The sequence below is a fragment of the Lepisosteus platostomus genome, chromosome 8 (genome assembly GCF_059453375.1).
Source record: "Lepisosteus platostomus isolate fLepPlt1 chromosome 8, fLepPlt1.hap1, whole genome shotgun sequence".
Lineage (NCBI taxonomy): Eukaryota > Metazoa > Chordata > Actinopteri > Semionotiformes > Lepisosteidae > Lepisosteus > Lepisosteus platostomus.
The window spans coordinates 41,646,340-41,669,133 of record NC_142618.1 but is presented as its reverse complement, the minus strand read 5'-3'; the positions used below and the strand labels follow the sequence as shown (position 1 = coordinate 41,669,133).

Here is a 22,794-nt window from a genome sequence, read left to right as displayed (position 1 = left end):
TCAGCACCTGCTTTATGTAACAGACGCTCAGTTGAGCAGGGTGACATCACAAGATGCCATCAGCCCCTAATGCCAAACATCTCCTTATGCCCGACATCTGAAACCCCAGCTGGGATTTGGTACTGGAGATGAGGGTGGAAAGAAGTGTTATTTATTTTCTAGAAGCAAATCAGGCTGTTTTTCCCCCTTCAGGTGGCTAATATTCTGAAGGAGACCAGCATTATCTGGTACAAGGATGAGAGGGAGATCATGGTAGACAACAAACATGACTTCAAAGAAGGAGTGTGCACTCTTTTGATCTCCCAGGTAAGCCCATATAGATGTTATTGGTGTATGTGAAGTGCTCTTGTTTTCTTTCATGCTTTGTAGTTTTCTATGCTTATTTTGTGCATTTCCTTCAGTTGGCTGTGGTTTTACTTTACCATACTTCTCTATGTGCCATACTATTACTCTGTTTCTAACTTCATTTAACTCTTTCCATAATTTTCTAAAACATTATACGGGAAAAACAAGCTTTCAAATGTGTAGATATCATTTTAGACCCACTTCATGGTTGTGCATTCTATCATTGATTTAACCAAAGTGAAATGGAAATCATTCAGTAGATTTGACTCTGTGATCTTTTCTATTTACACCTATTACAGGTACAAATCTATGACAGTTTAAGGCTGAAGTGTCTTGCTACGTATAAATAATGCTCATTTTTATTTTAAATGTAGTCTTGCTTCTGCTATAAAGGTTGGAAGCATACTGTACTGAATTTGTCCATCAAGTTAAAGAGCAAGCTCATATTGGTTTCAGAACACATGAGGAACATTTTAAAGAGGTGTCACTCATTATTAATCTTGAGTAGGATGTGTCCTTGCCCTTTTTCCCATGAATCTGGTTTTTAAGCCTCTATAATGAGAAGTCAGCTGTATGTCATTATGATGCTGGATGACTTCAGGTTTAAAGCACCGGTGGGCATGACACTGACTCCCTACATTGGTAAACAGCTGTAAGCCAATTACAGGCATATTTTCCAACTTTGTTAAAACAGGAGTTAATCTTTGTAAGAAAGTTTGCAACCGAGAAATGTACTGTAAAAGAATGAACTGCTTTTAACCTGCGTTTTCCTCAAAAATAATGATTTTTCTTTTTCTGTAACAAAACACAATAGTGCCCTTCATTAATATCACAAATGGTGCTGCTTCCGATTTAATTTAAATCTCTTTTCTCTTAGATTTCAAAGAAAGATGCAGGTGTATATGAAGTGATTCTTAGGGACGACAGAGGAAAGGACAAGAGTTCACTCAATCTGACTGATCAAGGTCACTAACCATCACTTTATTTGCTGTCTGATTCATGTTTGTATTTCCTGTGAAATATTAGAGTGACATGACTAGTTTAGAGCACTGTTTTCCCTAAACAAAGCAAGTACACTATCGTATTTTGAAAGAGGTATGCAGTTAAGGTAGTACAAATAAATGTACAACAAACATAGAAACTAAACTAACCTGATCTAGCAGTATACAGGTAGCAGTATAAAGTAGTTAAAAAATAGTTAGGGACTCAGGGCCAGAGGTTAATGGGTTCAGATCCCAAGTGGAATGTTCCCGTTGTAACCTTGAGCAAGAGATTTTATATAGATTTTCCCAGTAAATGCACTGGTGTGTTAATGGGTTCTCTCAAAGTTGTCTTTGCAAATCCAGCTTTGTTTTCAATTGATATAAAAGATTAAATAAATAATAAACATGTTTTTTATATATTCAAAGTTATATTTGTCCCCCATTTAAACTGAGTCTTTTGTTAACTGTAATGTTCTTCTTCCCCAAACACTCAATTCTAGGCTTTGTGTTGGTTTCTGACCTTAAATTTCTGGTGCAAAGAAATGGAGAGAAAGGGAATGTTATAAAAGATGATAAAGCCAGTGTATTTTAGTGTATGACTGGGATGGGAGGGTTGATGTTAGTGATGCTTGCTGGTTCAGCCATCTCCTTCTATCTTGGGATTTACCTGGTCAACAAGATCAGAACTTGATCATATCTTCTCTTGGCTTGTATAGATATTTCTGTGATTTTGGCAATTTTGATACATCAATAATATTATTGCTTTCATTTTAAAGTCATATTTATACAGTTATACTGACACAATGCTAAAATGCTAATACAGTATTACTGTTGTGTATTCCAGGTTTCAGGGATGTGATGAATGATGTATTCAGAGTTATTGGTAAGAAACTGCATGTGCAGAAATAACTCTTATTTATTTAACCTTTGTATTGTAAGTATTTGTATACAATATTAGATGCATTTGTAAAAAATGTACCAGATATTTTTGTCCCACTTTTCCCATTAAATTTGATTTCATTGTAAAAAGAACTTCAAAATGGTGTTATGTGCCCCAAGAAAAGATATACAGTATGATGAAAATGTGATTTTACCATGCTTGCCTTTGACAGCCTGCTGTAAAGTTCAATGTCTGTTTTTCCAGCTCAGTCTGCCACAGATCTGAAGATCCAGAGCACAGAGGAAGGAATCAGACTCTATTGCTTTGTCTCTTACTACACTGATGAGCTCAGAGTTGGCTGGTATCACAAGTAAGGAACCATTTTATTATCTACTGAAGTAGCAACAAGTCAACGTGAAGGATTTCAAACCTTAACTTTAAATATATTAAATTGGTTGTAATCTGCCAATAAAGTTATGTTTTCCTGCCATTTTAGCATGCAAACACCACATGTTCACACGCTTTGTAGCAAACGTTTGCCATGTGTCAGATCATGAAATGCTCTAAAAGGTGGGCATGTCAGAGAAGCATGTCTCTCAGATATTATTATCCCTTTGCAGTAGAGATGGAGCTGTAAACTAAACCTGAAAACAAGAGGTAATCCCAATTTGGGTCTGTAAGTGAGAAAAAAAAATCAGTGTGGATTCATATTTTCTATAGAAAAGAAAAAATGAGAATAACTGCATCTCAGTTAAAACATAATGTGGCATTCCACAAGTTTTTTGAAATTACAGACACATTCGTTCATTTACCAAGTATAGATTTAAGTATAGATATAGTATAAATATAAATCCAATTTTTTTTTCTCTCCTGTTGCAGAGAATCTAAGATTTCCTTTACAGACAGAGTCAAGAGTGGAGTGACAGGAGAGCAGCTCTGGCTGCAGATCAATGAGCCCACTGAGAAAGACAAGGGCAAGTATGCCATTGAAATCTTCGATGGCAAGACTGGAGTCCAGAAAACCGTGGACCTCTCTGGACAAGGTATGCTGTGGGAATGTACGATGGATTGGAAAGTTGGTTTTATTCTCTGCATAGAGTACGTGATATATCATGTTTTTAATCTTATCTTTTGGGGGATGCTGCCTAGGCTGGCGATTGCCTTGCTAATTAACTGGCCTTTCAATCAGAATTTGCTTTCTGAAAAAAACAAAAGTTGGGTTGTAAAAGACACTTTTGTGTTCTGGAGCAAAAGCTACTATTCCATTTCTTTATGGGAATACTATACAGTACATGCAAATATTTACCAGCTTGAGTCTAGTCTCAGGTTTGGCACAGACACCAAAATCATCACACGGAAAATGAACTGGGGTTTTAATCTCAAATGTAAGAAAAAAGGTGACCATTATGACATGCTGGGCCGTTTAAGCAGAAAAGGAGATGATCACTGTAGGCATGTTCCTGCCTGTGTCTAAAGAAGCTGTTTCTTCTGTAGCTAGAATTCGATCTGAAATATTATTAAAGGGTTCGTATTTTTTAAAACAATTGCTCATTGTTTATATGCTCCTTAAAAACCATCTTTAAGTTATCATGCATTTGTCAGATATTGGTTGTCTTAAGACTACCTCTCTGGCTTCCTCACTAATGTTCTTCTTTTCTGATACAGCATTTGATGAAGCGTTTGCCGAATTCCAGAGGTTGAAGTAAGTAAACAAAAATGTGAGATGTTATTGTTGGAGAATTCACAAGCTATTCATTTTGTTCTGCCTTTCTACCTAAGATTTTCATAAGTATTTTCTCCTTCTTTTACTGCTGTTCCACAGAAAAAAATCAAGAAAGCAGGGCTTTGTTGAGCCTGTTAGCCCAGACAGTGAAAATGCTGCCTTCAGTAATTTTCTGCTCCATGGGGGGTGTAGATACACCCAGGCAGTATGTACTTAATCAATGACAGTTAACAATGGCTTCTTCAGATTTATTCATTTTGACGTTTTTACAAGATAGTCATTATCGGAAAGCATTAACACTTGTTTTGATGTATTGTAATGCTTTCCGTAGGCTGTGCAAACAAAGAAATGAGATTACCTCAAAAAAATACTTGACGGGTCTTCTAGACCATCTGTTTTCGGTACAGATAACAGTTGATAATTCAAGTTAAAAAATAATGTTCCACAAATTTCAAAGAGGCATCACATTTAAAATGATTTTTGCCACTTTCATACATACAGTGCCCTCCAGGTTTATTAAAACTGCAGATGAAGTGGAAGCAAAACACTAATAACAGAAAGAGTTATGATTTGGATAATGTGTCTTTCTTTAATCAATTCTAAAATATTATGCATTCATAATAGCATTGCACAAAGCATATTTTTTATGAGTAATTTACTTTATAGCATAATTAATTCAATTCCTGGTGAAAACATGTTACATTTATTCACATCTTTAAGTAATACTTTAATTAAAATTAAACAAAACAAATCTACAGGTAACTTATTTGGAAATGCAAGGGGAATCCTCCAGAACCTTATAGAGGTCTCAGAATGTTTCCCTAGGGTAAAAATGGAGGTAACACACTGAAAACAGTCAGTAGCTGCAAGCATGGATATTGCTGGAGCCGCTCTTCAAGGACTGCAGACAAATGGCCACCACAAGTTAAGGGATGCCCATAAAACAATCCACAACATCGATCCATCAATTTTTGAATCACTTTATCCAACATGGAGTTTCATGAAGCCATAGCCTATCCCAGCAGGCAATGGGCACAAGGCAGGGTACACCCTGGACTGGATGCCAGTCCACCAGACAGCACACACCAAGGCCAATTTTCCAAGAAGCCAATTAACTTACAGTACCAGTATGTCTTTGCACAATGGGAACCCACATGAGCATAGGGAGAGCATTCAGTGTGTTCCATTACTCCAGCACATAAAATGTCCTTTAGGATTTTTTTTAAGCAAGGTACATTATCAAATCCATAATTTTTTCTGGCAATTATTTTTATTGTTCTAATTAATCATGGATATAAATATAAATCTGGATGGCTTCCATCCAGATGTATGTATCTATGTATAAATAGATTCTTCAAAAATTTATTGATGTTTATTTAGTTTTTGATTTTGTAGTTGTAAGGACTGCTATGTGCTTTTGTGTGACCGAGCTCAGGGGTTTAGGAATACAGTTTTTCTAGCTCCCTAGAACTAAGTCAGTCAATTTGCTGGAAACTTATCATTCATCATTTTGGGTTCTGGAGTACCAAAAATACTCTGTTTACTCTTCAGACTCATTCTTACTCTTTAGTGACAGGGGTGGATGAGGATATATACAGCCTTTTTATCTGAAACAAGCACTTGTCAGATTTACCCTCTATTTTTCACTTACAGTCTCACAGTGCCTACAGAAGGCACAGCAGGAGGAGTGATGTGAATCACACTCAGAACACTACTGGCTCACAGGTGCCTCACATGTCACAAGGGTAGCCCAAGGATACCCCACTGGTGGCACTTTGTTAATTGAATCCTGTTTCTCCACGTGGGAAACAACGTAGCCCAGACTCAAAGCAACAAAGCCTGGACTACTGCTCAAATAGTGCTCAATTTGTACTCCTCAGTGAGCACCTTTATGGGTTAAGACACTTAACCCAGTGGCATCCAGTAACCATTTAATATGACCTAAGAATTAGTACAAAACTTACACCATTTATAGCACTCATAAATGTAAGCTGTTTGGAACAACTAAATTCCAGACACGTAGTGCCTTCTGTCTTGAACTGAGAAACAGCAGACAATGTATTCTAAATGAACAACGCAAAGAAGGTTTCAAATGAGAGGAGACAACACAGCTCATTGTAATTTCTGCCATATCAGCTTCTGACCTTTTTTGTCTCTTTTCCTTCCCCAGGCAAGCTGCAATAGCTGAAAGAAGTGAGTACATATTTTCTGAGGTGGTAGTTTTAGAATATAAAAGAAATATATGGAAAAAAAATGCAATTCGCCATCATTTGCTTTTCACACAATGAAGTCAGTTACTTCAGCTTTTCCCCCTGACTGTCTGTGATTGATTGTTTCTAGATCGTGCTCGAGTTGTTGGCGGTCTGCCTGATGTGGTGACAATTCAAGAAGGCAAGGTAAAACATCTCAGGGGCTTTTTCACATGTTGCAAACTTTGGGCTTTATTTCTTTTCCATAAGAGAAAACACAAGGATCATTATTTTCATTAAGGTGTATAACTTCTCTCTATATACACATCCTGTACACTGATTTGTTAATTGGCATTACCTTCAGCCATGTCATGTCAATCTTTAAAAAAAGGTTTTGCTCTCCTACACTGAAGTTACTTATCAAAGAGCACAATTTAAAATATGGAAATTATGGCATCACGTACACATACAATTACCCACACTATTGAAAAGGCAAATTTCTCAGCATTAAATTCCAAAACTGTTCATAGTTTGGGGTCTCTTTACAGCAGTCCTAATATTGGATCAGTCAACAGAAGGTGATTTAGCTTCCCGCTTATAATGACTTCCCACTTACTTGTAATAAACAATAATAGCCTGTAGTGCCTTCCGGCATTAAAAATGAATAGTGTAGTAATTGAAAAAATGGTAAGTTAAAGACAGTGAAAAAATAAGTTATTTTCATCTGATGGTCTTTTAAAAATCAAGTTGTATTTGAAGACCATCACTATGCATCAAAAGATGCAGCCTGTCAGTCGATATAACTTTAAAAGAGGGATAAACTGAGAAAGGTCAAAATACAGCTCATTCGAAGACACCCCCAGTTGTTAAACCCCAGTCATATATGTTGATTATGCCGTGTACAGTCACTTAACCTGACCTGCAACATCTGGGGAGATCCTGTTCCTGAGGTGACCTGGCTGAAGAACGAGAGAGAGATGATCCAGGACAGCGAACACGTCCTCAAGTTCGAGTCGGGCAAATTCGCCAGCTTCACCATCACCTCCGTCAGCTCCTTGGACTCTGGCAGATACAGCATTCTGGTGAAAAACAAGTACGGCACGGAGTGCGGAGACTTCACTGTAAGTGTCTTCATACCGGAGAGCGAAGAGGAGAAAGCTGCGTTTGAAGCTTTGAAGAAGGCAGACAAGAAAAAATAATTAAGAGTCATTAGTTTAAATTAAGAAAAGATTAGGACATAATCCAGAATAATAAGGGACAAACTAACCTGTATCTCTTCTTATACCAATGATTTGTGTTTTCAAAGGTTTTTCTCCCACCTTTTAGCAAACACCAGTAGGAAGTAATATTCACACTGTCCTTTCTGGCATGGTAGTAGATAATAGTAAAACCCCTCTCAAATCTTAGAAGAAAGACCCTTTATCCCTATTTCAGCCCAGTCCAGGAATCCACCGGTTATGAATGGCTCCATCTACCGAAAATTGAATTTAGAGTAGAGGTGATTTCATTCTTTCATATGAAAAATTTGTGCATTTATTGTGTAGTTTTATGTTAAGCAGTAGAACCATGTGGACATTAAATAGCAAAGCAAAAAACAAAGATGAAATGCAACCAAACATTTGTTCTTAGGTCAATTATTGTGTTCTGTTTAATTCTGTCTGGTAAGGAAGCCCCAGAACTCCATTTGAATATGGTAGAGCCCAGTATAATTAATTTTATTATTATACTAAATGCCAACAACTGGCTAAATACTGTTACACCCACGTGCAATGCTGAAATTCTAATCTGTTTTTGTCTTATTGTCATTACATTGGTTGTTAAATGTAAAGTGTGCCCCTGAGTGGTCTTCTGCTTAAACTACTTACAATATTATGCTATTTTTAGTTCCCTATGGTTTGCCAAGCTGAGACACACATATTTGGTTACATATTGCACTATACTAGTGAAATCGTTCAGGAATAGGTCAACAACCCTACAGACTTTGTTCTGGCTTTGTATTTAATGATACCTGCGTGGCTTACCTTGTGATCTATTGTAGCCATAGTAGAGCCCATGAGAGCATACTGTATGCTGTCTTCCCTGATGCAATTCAGGTTTAAGATAAAGGGTTAAAAGTATGAAGGTAAAAGAGAGACTTTGTGTTATGTTAAGTGTTACAGGGCTCAGATGAAGTGTGTTGCAGATAAGCCAGATTACAACTGTGCATTGCAGAGATTCATGTTAAGCGGATGTTATCCAGTCACTGTTTTCTGTGTCTTCCATTTCAATCACAGTCATATTAAAGATTACCACTTGTTCTTTTTTGGTGCCACTTCTCAATTTACTAATAAATGGTGCACAAATCCTTCATCTCTACTCCTACTTTGTTTCACTGTGTCTTTTTTTTTCATCTTTGGTCACTGACTGCCTGCATCAATAACCACTCTCACACCACTCTTTCTCTCTCTCTGTTCCACTGTAATCCAAACACAGCCTATGTTTTCAGGCCACTTTTGCTGTTTGAATGTACAATCACTGAAAAGTCATCCTCCTCCCTTTTTCCCCCACGTCCCTTTTTGAACTTGTGTGAGCAAGTCTGTTTCTGTCTTTCTACCTCCTTCTACAGTTTGATACATCTTCTGGCAGTTCCCACTTTTTAAAAGACTTTTTAGACTATGTAGGAAGTATGACTGTCACTGTGACGATCAATAGCTGTCAGTCTCATAGTATTTGCACAAAGTGTATAAAGTAAAACATCTCCTTATAAAATATAATGTTAGCCACTTGAGTTCTGAATGTGTATTTCAGGAATTTCAGCAATGGATATTCAATCTCAGGTTACATTTCAATCATCTGTTGTAGGGTGGGTAAGTAGGATTTTCCAACTCTGGTTTTTGGGGACTGGAATCCATAAGGGTTTTCAGTTTCTCTAACTTATAAACAGCTCTTCACCTGTGAGAAGTGTTACATTGATCCAGTTATTGCTTAACTAGACCTGTTTAGTTTTTCTCAGCTGAGAGGACTCATAGAAATCCTGCTGTGTTCCTGGATCCTGGCGTTGCAAACCCCTGTATTAGGTTTTCAAGTTATTCACTAAAGTGCACTACCATTAAATGACAGCAGAGGTCACTGTGGTCATCTTCCATCTCTGCCAGATTTCACTCTGCGAGTGAATTGTAACGTGGAACGACTGGCACTTTTCACTGAACGTTTAACTGAATGTATGCGTGAAGCATACATCACTTCAGTCATGTCTGGAACTAGTTTTTTCAAATCAGTCATGAATCATAGTTGTATCTAGTGTTGATGTAAGGAGAGAGGGGAACAGTATGCTATTATAAGAAACTAAATTAAAGCTACAAGCAAAGATACAATGTGTAAAGCTCCAAAAATGTCTGCTGTACCTTAGTGAAAAACAATACTCTGTATAGCACAGTTCTCTAGTACGGATGCCTTTGTAAAAGTACTCATAGCAAGCAAGTCTGTTCAGGTGACATCACTACTCTGGATGGTTAAAAGTGTGAAATTTGTGATGACAGTGTTAATCCAGTGTCAAGAGACACAGAGGCAGGGAAAGCAGGGTAAAATGGTCAGGCTTTCACTTTGTCTTCAGGACACAGAAACTATCTATGAGGTTTATTAAACTTCAAGCAGAATTTCGCCCAGTGGTGGCTATGAAGACTGTGTGAGTGGCTGTGGTTAATCCATGCATCCATTTTCTAACCTCTTCACAGGGGAGCTGGAGCCTATCTCAGCAAGCAACGGGCACAAGGCAGGGTATTGAATATATTTAACTGTTGCCCCAACAGGAATTTGTCTTGCACATCAACATTCAACAACATTGCTCAGAACTCTTCCAGTACCATAAAGGCTAAATAACAGTGAATTTATAAAAAGTCTAAAAACAGTAATAATAGGATCCTTAACGTACTTTTTTTCCATTATTTAACAGTTGAAGTTGTAACAGGTGCAGAATTTAATCCAATGTTTCAGTTCTGCAAGACTGCAAAGACAGGCAATGGTTAATAATATGCTGAAATGGACATTAAAATCTAGAATGGGCAAGTTCCTTGGAAGGTTATGATTAGGGTTTCATTTGTAAACAAATATACTGTAGCTACAAATAGAAGAGGTTTTCATAAGAGGATAAGAGCATTTTAACACAATTGACATCTCAACACCCTCCATATGATGATTAATTTTATGTCCCACTTACTGCTCAGCTCTGTGCTTTGTAATTATACCAATTGACTCACTTTCAGAACCAGCTGGAAGCCATTTGAGTCCTTTTTCCCCTCCCACACATGGGAGAGAGGTTTAGCAGAATCAGTTCACCTCAAAAAACATGCAAGGGATTAACAAGCTTTTATTTTGTCTTTACTGTACACTGTTAGCATTTTTTTTTAAAGGATTGAATCTGAAAGTACAATTCTCCTTTATTAAAGACTTGTAAACACAAAAGATTGTGCTAATTCTATGTGTTTGGTCTAGTTCCGTTTTCATTTGTGGAATGAAAATCTGAAACTTTCCCTTATACCTTACAATATATTATTAATTAAAAGAGACAAGCTCTGAAAACATCTAACCTTCTACAACATTTTAAACTAGCATGCTTTGTCATTCATGATGTGTTAGTCTGATTGTATGTATTGCATTTTGAACAGCTATTTCTGTGTATGAAGATACATACACAGGCATTCTCACACATAGAGTGTATAAAACAATATGGAGTGTTGTGTCTAACAGGCACTCAGTGACCAAGGAACAATGGATGAGAGAAACTGACAAAGCTCTTTTAAAGACTTTCTCTCTTAGAGCACTCAGAGATCATCAGTCAACAAACCTGTTGTTTTCAAACATGTTCATGTTTTTAGAATATATAAAATCCTCCTCTGTCTATTTTATATATCACTCGCTGAGGAATCCAGTGGTTAGCATTGCAGCCTCAAGGTGCTGGATTGCTACAGTATATATGTCAAGCTCCACATGTTCATGTGAGTCAAAAGGCATGCTGGTAGGTTAATTGGCTTCTGGGAAAGCTGGCCCTGGTGTGTGTGTGAATGTGTCTATGTGTGCCCTGCGATGGATTAGCGTCCCACTGAGGGTGTATCCCATGTTGTGCGCATTGCTTGCTGGGACAGGCTCTGGATGCCTTGCGACTCTCTATACTGGATAAACCACTGAGAAAATGGTTGGATGGATGGTTAGCAGTTACTTCCCCACACTTGTACTTGCATCAAACAACCCCCAAAGGTGAAGTGACTGTGAATAATAAGTTGTGATAGAGCACATCAACCTTTTGAGACAATCAGAGAGGGCCAAGAGCACCACAGACATCACCACAAGCCCTTTGTACATTATTTATATTTCATACGATTGCACTAATAATGGTACACTGGTACACAGTGATAGTTTTCTTGTACATTTTGCCAGCATTAGCTGAAAAGAGTCTTTATGATTTTTGGTTATTAAATTACAGTTGTATATTCCCATGACCATCAAAAACAAAGCATATTTTTTTCATCTCTGACCAGCTACTGTAGGAGGCAAGAGTCCAAACACAAATCAGGTCAATAACAAAGAAATGTTTGTCAGAATTGCAGTAGCATCTTGTACAGTATAAACCCTTCTGATTATGTAAAAACACAATCCTCTTTTCTTAAAAAAAGATACACTTCTTTGAAATCTTATTCCAGTATTCAATATACTGTAACACAAACGCGTTCCATAATATGCAGACAAGAAAAACAGTACATAGAAATCCAAAGGAAACCGACACTGTTTATTTTGATATATGACAAAAAGGGCATGACAGTGGGCTAAAACTATACTTGTTAGACATGGGTGTTACAGCACAGGGTTCTCATTTCCTTGAATGACTCGGTAAATAAGGAACATTATCTCTCAGAGTCAGGCCATTTCCTGCACCATGACAGTTGGTCATGGAAAGCTTTATACTATATGTTACTCGTTCTAGGAATATTGCTTATTTTTCAGTCCTCGACATAAAGTAAACATAAAACAATTTTTTGACATTGCTTTCCAAACACTCATGCTCCATAAGAACTTTTCAAGCTTACTGAAAGCAAATGAACTATCTCTCAAACTAGATTCTTGATGAATTTTGAATTGGCTCCATGCAGTATGCAAAATAAGTTTAGCTCACCTGCCTTTTGTGAAGAATGTTCTTTTATCACCTTTGCAAAACCTGAAGATGAACTATTGAAGTGTTTAAAAATGGATATTTATGAGTAAAACTTAAAAGACAGTACAGTATATACAGTAGGGGTTACACTGTGATGTTTCAGTATAGCAAACAGTGTGGCATATTTTGAATATGTTTATAGATGGCTAACAAATATTTAGGATTTAAGAAAAATCAATACCTTTAATTATTGAAAAAATAACTGTTGGTGTTATATTTAATTATTGAGGCAAATCTGGATGTATCATCAAGCCTCGAAGAATCTTTGAATTATCTATAGTATATTGTTAAAATGTCATTATGTATAAAGAATATTCCATAATAAGTCACTTGACAACTTGAATGTTATATTGAAGAATGTAAAGTACCGTTCAGTATAATATACAGTAGATCGCCTACAGTAAATAGATCAAATGTATTTTGAATTTAGTACAATAACCCTTTTAAAAGATTGTGATTTTTCAACGTTCTTCTGACAGTCTTGTCCTTGTGCATGTACAGAACTAACAGCCCTGTCCACCACTCACCTCTTTACCTTGTATACTGTTTGCCAGTGGAAGCAGTGACTGGACTGTGGGCAGCTTTGCATAAACATAGAGTACAGTACTTTAATTTCTAACATAATTTATTGGAAAATGTGTCTGTGAAATTGATTGACTTGCTTTTGCATCATTTAGCTTGTTAATTCGCTAATAAATGAAAAAAGTAGCCAAAAATGAAAAATGTAATATTTCTTGTAATACCAGAAAGCTTAGATATAATTTGAGACCATTGTTTAAGCATTTATTAGCATTGTGATGAACAATTACAATCAAAAGAGAATAGAGCATTAACAGGCTTTGTTTTCTTTGCAACAGCTTTATAAAACAAAGGTTAACAGCGCTCGAAACTACAGATCTGTAGTGTGGCATTGCATGGTTTGCTTTAGACCTAAAAATGGTATGACCAGCCAATTTAATATAAAACATAGCTTTTTTCATTAATAAAAATTTAACTAAAATAAATTAGAAATATAAAAAAAACTCTGGAGTACAAAAAAGATCAGTCTATAATGTAAGTAAATCCAAAATGTATTTGATTTATTATATAAAGAGGGCCATATTTATGTATTTGTATTGTGTATTAAAAACAAAAGCTGTGTTACTCTATTTTCTATAGTTTACAAAAATCTATCACACATCAGTTTTGTATGTAACTATAAAGCCCTCTTAAACTGAAATAGTCCTATTTCAGGATGTTTTAGGAGTGTCCTGTCATTACTAATGAGCCTGAGAAGGTGCGGGTTAAATGCAGTTTATAATTAGAGCATAGAGCTGTAAGACCGTTAAAATAAGGAAGATGCTACAACAGTTAAAGTTTCAGTGCTCACAATACACTTAGAACATTTTTATAATCTACATTTATAACCCACAATGATCTCCTTGTTTCGCTAGTTAAATGTCACCCAGGCATTTGAAAATCGAAGTATGGCCAGGTGCGTTGCTGATTCTGCTGGCAATCTTGAGGAAACCATGAGTACGCCTGACAGGAAAAAGAAGTCTGTCACTGGTAAGAAAGTGCAAGTGAGAAGAGGTAAGCTCCTTCACTACAACAGAACTGTTTTGCAGATTCTCACAGTAAAAGCAAAAGGTGTAGATTATTTTACAGAAGAGAATGACACTTTATTTTAAGTATGAAAGGGTGAATGCTCAAAATGGGGTGATGTAATTGATGGAGTACCACAGGGAGCTTATTAGGACTGCAGCTCTCCCTACTTTATAGCAGTGATCTGAATTGTGACATACGGTAGTAAACTAAACATGTTCGTTGATGATGACAAAACGGGATGATTAGAAAACTATAAAAAACTGCTACACTGATGTAACTGTAGCAGTGAACAGGAGACAAGAAACTAGATCCACACATAGTCTCTGCTTGAAACAACTTGCCCAGGAGAAAGTGTAACTACTGTACAATTTCCTTGGGAAGCTGACATCAGGCAGGGGTCGAGCTGTGAGACGCTGTTTGAAATTGCTGTGGAGAATCCAAAAGTGAATCCAAAAAGAACAAGTGAGGCACAGGAATCTGTCCAGGACGTGATCAACAATTGGGTAGAACCGCAGAGGGTGAAAATCCGAAGCACAGTGGAATCCAAAAACCGTTGTCAGTACACAAAGGAGAGTCAAAATCCAAGTATAAACTTGGAAAGCTAGCAAGGTTGAGGTATGAAAACCCAATGACTGAGCAAGTGATAATGAGAAGGCAGGACTTCCAGGAGGTAACAAGTTAAGTGCCGGTTTAATTATGCCTCATTGGTATCACTAACCGCCCATACTGTATCTCATCCTTAAGGAGTTAGATGAATTAACAGACCCAGTGTAGTCTTGGTCTGATGCCATAAAGACATGATGTGCAGTCTGGCATTTACACAGGTATTATAATACCCCCCCTCTCAACAGGCAACCTGGCGGCCGGACAAGGTTTTCCATGATTTGTTAATTGAAAAGATGATTGTAGCAGGCACAGGGAGACCCCTAAATCAGAGGAGCTGAGGTCCCTATGGATTTTGGAGCTAAAGTGTTGGTCAGTGCAGTCTTCAAAAGGGAGACGTTCAATCTGGCAGGGAGGAGCCAGCCAATACATAACCGGAATAATTTGTTCCGTGATTCAGAAGGGGCCAATCAATCTTGAGACCAGTTTCTTGGATTAACCCGCAGATGGAGATGTTTGGTGAACAACCATACCCTTTATCGTGGACTCAGAAGGAGGAGTGTCCTACTGACAGTGATTAGTAGGACACTGATGTAACTGTGAGGCCTGTGCCACATCCCTTCGAGGTCCCGCACAGATCTCTCAGTAACATTGAAGTATGGAGTTAGGGCAAGGAGTGGATGTTGATACCCACAGAGGCACTAGAAAGGAGACATACTATATCAGTCATCCTGTTCAGCAATATTTAAGACACTTCTGCCCGCAGTAGTAGGCGCACCCAGTCCTCTTGGAAATCAGACAAATTACATCTTAAAGTCTCCAGATCCTGGTTCACCAACTCTGTCTGGCCATTGGTCTCAAGGAGGTACCCTGAGGACAGGCTAACTTTAATCCAAAACCACTCACAAAAAGGTGCTCCAAAACCTCAAAACAAACTGGGGCCTCAGTCAGATGTGCTATCAGTGTGAAAAATGTGAAGCTGGAAGACCTCCCCAGTGAAAACATCTGACCAGTCCATCACTGTTGAGATCACAGTGCAACCTTGAGAGTGTGGGAGACTGGTGACAAAATCCACTGAGATGGATGACTGTGGGCATCAAGGAGTGAGAAGTGACTTAAAGTCACTTTCAGGGGCAGTTTTAGTATCTTTATCCCTGTTGCAGGTGGGGCATGTGGACACAAAATGATCAATATTAGATGTCCTTGAAGGCTACCAGAAGTACCTGCTGATCAATTCTGTTGCGCGCTGCAAGCCTAGATGATCAGTGAGCTTGGAATTCTGGCCCCACTACAAAACCACAAACCTGGCAGAGAGCCTTCTGACTTGCATTGGTCCCTCATGTCAGAAGGGGTCTTCACCTCAACAGGAGGGGCCTTACACCACCGAGGAAAAGAAGTTGCACTGCAACATTTCTCCTGATGCCACTCCCGAAGACGACCATCCATCCAACTAGCCAGACCAATAAGGGCTTCCAAGCTGTAGGGAAGGTCTCTGCAAGCCAACTGGTCCTCAAGCTCTTTGAGAGCCAAGCTCGAAACAGGGCAATGAGAGGCTCCTCGCCCCATCTACTCTCAATGGCCAGGGCCCTGAATCAGATGACACAGAGTGGGCAACCAGTTGACTTCCCTGATTGAAACGCAACAGTAGATGGGAGGACTCTGTGTTACGGCCAGGGCTGTCAAAATGATGGAATGTATCTGAGACAAGTTGTTAGTTGCTGCAGACGATCTGCCCTGGTCTGTAGGAAAGGTAGAAGTTTACAACAAAAATTGTGGCGCACTGAATAAGGAGACCTCTGCGGTACTTGGAATCTCCAGAGAAGGGAGGAGGCACATCCGAGGTTCTCAGAAGACTTAAGTTGGAGGCTTAAGCTTAAGCGCAGGGCTGGCACAGGATCTGGGCCTAGAATTGGAGCCACTGTGCGAACAAAGGAGAGCTCCTGCTACATGCTGTATATTGTGGCACATTCCTGCACTGCTTCCTTCAGCTCATTATCACTGCTTTGCTGAGCTCTTAAAGGGGAGCTGTGACTGGCCAGTGTTTTGAGGAGATTTTGGAAGGCCACTGGATCCATATTTTCTGGCTCAGTCATTCTGTAAAAACCATTATGCTGACCTGATGGTAGCAGGTCCCAAGAGATGAGAGGCTGGATACACCCACAGGCTATTCTTGTAACATTTTAGCCATTCTTGAAACAAATTAGACAGCAGGAAAATGAAACAAATTTAACTTCAGCCAAACAGGGGTTGAGTGGTGAGATTACAGTGCCGATGAGAATCTGAAGGAAAAAAACAAAAAAACACTCTAGGAATCAAGGCCCGAGAGTCTGTTCAGGACGTGATCAATAATTCGATCGAATTACAGTGGGCAAAAATACCAAACACAGGGAAATCCAAAAATTGTAAATTCGGGCCGACATTTGCATGGGTGTAACACAAACACTATAGAAGATACAAAGGAAATCCAGGAAGACTTAAGTAAACAGACACAGATTCTAAACAGACAACAGACACTAATTCTAAATATAAGATGGAAAACAATGACCTTGAAAGAAGCTACTTATGAAATTGACTTATAGTACAGTATACTGTATGTTTATGTTGACGCATAGTTTACCTCCTTCAGACAAAGTGGGGGAAGAAGAGAAAGGAAAACATTATGTCAGAATTGAGTATATAGTAAAAAGAACAGAATTTACATTAATGAATGTTATAAATAACAAAAAATAAATCATACTTACACTTATATAGCACTTTCCTGGACACTCCATTCGAAGCACTTTACAGATAATGGGGACTCCCCTCCACCACCACAAATGTGCAGGACCCACATGGTTGATGAAACGGTGGTCAAAGTGTGCCAGAACGCTCACCACACATCAGCTATCAGTGGGAAGGAGAACAGAATGCTGAGCCAGTTCATAGATAGGGATTACTAGGAGGCCATGATTGATAAAGGTCATGAGGAAATTTTGGCCCGGACACTGGGGTTACACCCCTACTCTTTTTGAGAAATGCCCCGGGATTTTTGAGGACCATTCAGGACCTCAGTTTTACGTTTCATCCAAAGGGTGGTGCCTTTTTACTGTATAGTGTCCACGTCACCATACTGGAGCATTTGGACTCACACAAACTGCAGGGTGAGTGTCCCCTACTGGCCCATCCAATACCTCTTCCAGCAGCAACCTTAGCTTTCCTAGGAGGTCTACCTTTCAGACCTTATTAAGAATATAGATTACTGGTCATGTTTAAAGAATTGTTCTTCTCTGAAAGATGAAAAATGCTTTTAGTTTTGGATAGAGAAGACTACAAGAAGACATGATACAAGTATTCCAACTCCTCAAGCACTAGACAAATTTAGCCCAGTGGACTTCTTCAGTATCAGTAGTTAAAGGCAATCAGAGGACACAAATGCAAATGACAGGAATGAAAGGAAGGTAAACATGCATTTTAAAAAGAAAACGAGAGGCATTGGTTTGCTGGAAAAGTGTTATAGGAGTCTGAAACAAGCTATCCAGCAGTGATGTTGAAGTTGATGCCCTGGTTTCTTTTAAGCAACAACTTGATGAGATCCTTGGATCAATTAGTTTCTAGCGACCAAACAACCCACTTTTTTAACATTTATACTCTTACTTTTCTTTAAGCAGCATGATTTCCTTGTGGATAGTCTATGAAATCATTAGTGAAAGGCAAGAAATAAAAAAAAACGTTTTTGGAGAGCTGTGTTGAGAGACTTGTTGTTTTGTTGTATCGTTGTTCTCTCTAAATGTTACAGGTTTCTATGATTCATGATAATATGTACAAATGATCATTATGATCAAAATGATACTTCTTCAGAATCCAGCTGGATAACTGTTTTCAGCCTGTAGAAAAATGCTGTGTTGTCATTTTGTAACTGTGAATGGTTAATTGTTATTTCACAAAAATGGGGAAGTTACAATTGTGTAATTGTTAACTTTAGTTGCATGCCATAAATTTGACAGCCAGCATAATCACCTTGAACACACAATTCACTAGTACATACTTTTTGCTTTTATTTGAATACAATCTTTTTATTATTGCTATTATTTTAGCACAATACTGTAATTAATTGCTTAATATCCTGTATATAGGAGATCAGCTCCCCTCCAGAACAAAAACTTTGTCAATTACGTTTTGCCTTGACACTAGTTTTGTCCTCTAACACAGGTAGAATTTCAGTAAATGGTCCATAATCCAAATACAATATTTAATTTACAATAAGTTAAAGGCTTTTGTGATCACTGCAGTTGGAAATGAATAAGAGAATCATATTTGCTTCTTTTGGCACTGGCCTGATTAAAGAATGTAGCTGGGTCCATTTTGTGAATTTTAATTTAGGCACTGGATTTTTGGCTCAGGTCAAATGGCTGAACCCTTCATGTTTGAAAAAAGAAGCCCTAAAATGACAACATACACTCAACCTATGTGTAAAAGGTCACTAGAATAAAAGAAATATGTTTATTTTTTCATCACATTTTGTATGTTACATTATTTTTATATTATATAATTTCTGGGATTTTAAAACACAAATCCAAATGTTTGTACTGCTTTATCAAAGATACTGTTTATAAAAAGTAATAGAGAGCTAATACACAAGAACCACCAATTGTCAAGCAGAAAATGAATTGGTGGATATTGTACCAACTGTTTTAAAAGCAACGAACACACCGATGAAAATTTAGTTTTCTGCTTTCACAAATAAATCCTTAAGCTTTGTTACGTGCATAAACTGCTAGTTAATATATTAAAAGAGCAAATGCAAATTTCAGTGAGTCTCAATGCATCATTGGTGAACTATCAGTGAAACTAAGCAGGTGTAAGCCTGGTCAATACCTGGATGAGAGACCTCCTGGGAAAAACTAAGGTTGCTGCTTGAAGAGGTGTTAGTGGGGCCAGCAGGGGGTGCTCACCCTGCGGTCCATGTGGGTCCTAATGCCCCAGTATAGTGATGGGGACGCTATACTGTAAACAGGCGCTGTCCTTCAAATGAGACGTAAAACCGAGGTCCTGACTCTTTGTGGTCATTAAAAATCCCAGGGCGTTTTTTGGAAAAAGAGTAGGGGTGTAACCCTGGTGTCCTGGCCACATTTCCCATTGGCCCTTACCAATCATGGCCTCCTAATAATCCCCATCTATAAATCTCCTCCCCACTGATAGCTGATGTGCGGTGAGCGTTCTGGCGCACTATGGCTGCCGTTGCATCATCTAGGTGGATGCTGCACATTGGTGGAAGGGAGTCCCCATTACCTGTAAAGCGCTTTGAGTGGAGTGTCCAGAAAAGCGCTATATAAGTGTAAGCAATTATTATTATTATTATTCTGTGTACACTTTCTCTAGATTCATAAGAAAATAATTTTAGTTCATTTAAAATAATATGTGACAAACCTAGGGTAATTATTTCCTAGGTTTGTTGCATTTTAATTCACCATTATTTCACCTCCCTGTTTTACAGACACCTAGAAAATACTAAATAATATAATTCCTTGATTTGTTTCTGATTTCATATTCTCCTAAGTGTCTCTTAAATAAATTTGCATGTTCAAGTTCTGAAGCTCATTTTTCAATGATTTACATTAGGCATACTGGCGTGGCAGTGACATAACTACTGTACACTTGATTCCTGAATTTGTATTAATTGTAGCTTGCTGAAAGAATATGCCATACTTTTTTCCACAATTTGACAAAATATATCAGTTGTTAAAATAATGTGTAAAAATGATTGATGAACAACACCAGTCTCTTTCCTTTTAAACAGAGTATATGTTGAATTGCCATTTACCAGGCTATGTTAATTGGAGGTTCTAAACTGTCCCTTTGTGTCTGTCCTGACATCCTCTCTAGGGTGATGTCCAGCCTTTAATCTTATGCTTCTGCGATAGGCTCCAGATCGTCCCATCTACAGTATAACCATGAATAAGCAGCTTTCTAATGATTGATGAAGCAGCAATTGTTGTCTTATTAGAATTGCCAAAATAATACAAAACCAGGAACGTTTTTGTTTTTTACCTTTAAATATCTTGTTTCTGTATTTACATTCCCCACAAAAGTTTGTTTCTTTACTAGGATGGACTTTGAAGTTTAACTGAGCAGAGAATTTTTCTTTTTTAGTTACATACCAGCACATGGAATAACAAATCAACACAATACACATCAGTAACATTTACTGATTAATGGAAGACAAGAATTTCTAAATGGAACAAATTCTAGCCTATGGCACAGCATGGTCTGTCAGATAAGGACTTTCAGATTTATTGTTCATGCAAGAAAGAAAAAAAATATTTATATGAGGAGTAAACACAATTCTTGCAGGGAGTCAAGAATTCAGACAGGATCCAGCCAGGTAAAAACACTGTGCACAATTCAGGGTGAGTCCTACAAGCCCATATGCTCCACTGTTGTTGTATGGTGACTGCTAATGAGACTAGTCTGGGCAATGTCAGCAGAGGTATTCTCATCTAGTCTAACAAAACTGCCATGGCAGACCTTACACAGGTAGAATAAGGCGAGCTGTGTCAACCCTTCAGGTGGTATATTTGTATACTGCTCCTGTTTTACTGTAGGTTGTACTACAGACAACAAGGCTGGTCTTGCATTCTGTTTGCCTTCAGTTCCTGTGTCAGGGCCTTTGGACAGTCCCTAAATGGATAACTTTAAAAAGCCAACACTTTACATACGGTACCATCATGGTACACGTGCATTGAATAAGTACAGTATCAGGATGGTAGCTGGGTAGATCAACCTTGTACTAAATTATTTTCTTGCAGATTCGATGCAAGTGAAGCCTCATGTAGTAGAGATTGTGACAACAGAGGAAACTCCCGATGAGAAAGAGCCAAACACAGGGCATGTCAAGGAAGAGCTGGTGCCACAGGTCCTGGCCAAGACAGGAGTCTCCGAACAAGGCGTCAGCCCTGACCTGCAGACAACGGAAGGAAAGCCACAGAAGAAGCAGACAGAGGCCCGAAAACCTCCAACAAGCAAATAAATGCGTCTGAAGGGAAAGAGAAAGTCACGAGGGGATTTAAAAATGACTGTTGTGCTTATGTGTGATTTGATTTTTTTTTCCAGCAGTTCAGCTGTTCTGGTCTTGTGGTTTCATAGAAACATGGGCTAATTATTAAACTTTTAGATATTCTATTTTGAATCTCACTGTGAAGTCTACAAGTGTGCAGTGCTAAAGATGAGTAGCAAGAAAAGTTGCTCAGACTGTAAGTTAGGAAGGTGTTTTGATGTGCTGTAATAATGGAATACAGATCATAAATGAAGGGAAAAGGAAGTGGGCATTCACAATAATTTCAGATCTAGTTTCTAGCTTAGCACAACAGTAAATTAGTAAATATAAATAATCTATTAAATACAATAGAAATTTCAGTCAGCACAACAAGGAGCACCAATATACTGTAGATACATAATCTGGAGTGTCTTTTGTTGATTGCTTCTAATATGTTCTTGTAAAGTGACATATGTATTTACAAAATAAAGCAATAACTTTACATTCATTAAAACCTTGATATTGTAAAGTGCTGCTGTTTTGGAATTATATTAAGAAATCCTCCAAAATACTGAACAATATGAACAAGAAAACATGTTTCTTAAATATTATCCGAGTACCTTACAGTGGCATTCATACTGTGGTTTGGAAATTGACTGCACAGAGGAAATTTTTTACATTTATTTTTATATTATTACAATAGTTTTTAAAGCCCTAACAGCACTGGGTTTAGTTCTGGACCTTGTGTGCTATACTGTATGTGTGTAGTTTGTATGTTCTTCCTGTAGTCATGTGGGTTTCCTCTAGTCCAAGGACATACTGTATTAGTACTGTAGGTGAATTGGTTTCTGGGAAAATTGGTTCTGGTAAGAGTGTCAGTGTATGCATCTTTGTGTGTGTCTGCCCTGTGATGGAGTAGCATCCTCTCCAATATGATTTCTGCCTTGAGCCTATTGCTTGCTGGGATATGCTCCCCACAACCCTCTATTGGATAAAGCAGTTAGAAAATTAAAGGATGAGTTCCTAATTCTGGTTCTGGAGGACAGCACACCTGCTAGTTTTCATTCCACCTGAGCTGAATAACCCAAATATAGCCTAAAGTGATGTAACAAGTTGCTTGTTTAAAATATTTACCATTTTTCTACTAGTAAGTTTGAGATTCTGTTTTGCTTAGGAAATACAATAGTTAAAAGGCAACTTGCAAAATGTTTAATCGTCCAAAAACAGTGAAACAGTTTGAATTAATCCTATTATGAATTTGAGGAAACGTTCAATTTTCTTGGCTTGA

General features: G+C 37.9%; 1 protein-coding gene across 2 annotated transcripts in view; it reads left to right on the top strand.

Annotated features, from left to right (window-relative positions):
* Positions 1–22,020, top strand: part of myom1b (myomesin 1b) — a 70,420-nt gene extending 48,400 nt beyond the window's left edge. For both annotated transcript variants that reach the window (XM_088643443.1, XM_088643442.1), the window contains 11 exons: positions 193–306; positions 1,223–1,310; positions 2,173–2,211; positions 2,473–2,578; positions 3,088–3,251; positions 3,874–3,910; positions 6,102–6,124; positions 6,272–6,327; positions 7,026–7,241; positions 13,738–13,876; positions 21,280–22,020. In XM_088643443.1, the coding sequence (XP_088499569.1) occupies positions 193–306; positions 1,223–1,310; positions 2,173–2,211; positions 2,473–2,578; positions 3,088–3,251; positions 3,874–3,910; positions 6,102–6,124; positions 6,272–6,327; positions 7,026–7,241; positions 13,738–13,876; positions 21,280–21,500 (1,203 nt within the window). In that variant the 3' untranslated portion in view covers positions 21,501–22,020. The remainder of the gene's footprint in view (positions 1–192; positions 307–1,222; positions 1,311–2,172; positions 2,212–2,472; positions 2,579–3,087; positions 3,252–3,873; positions 3,911–6,101; positions 6,125–6,271; positions 6,328–7,025; positions 7,242–13,737; positions 13,877–21,279) is intronic.
* The last annotated feature ends 774 nt before the right edge of the window (positions 22,021–22,794 follow it).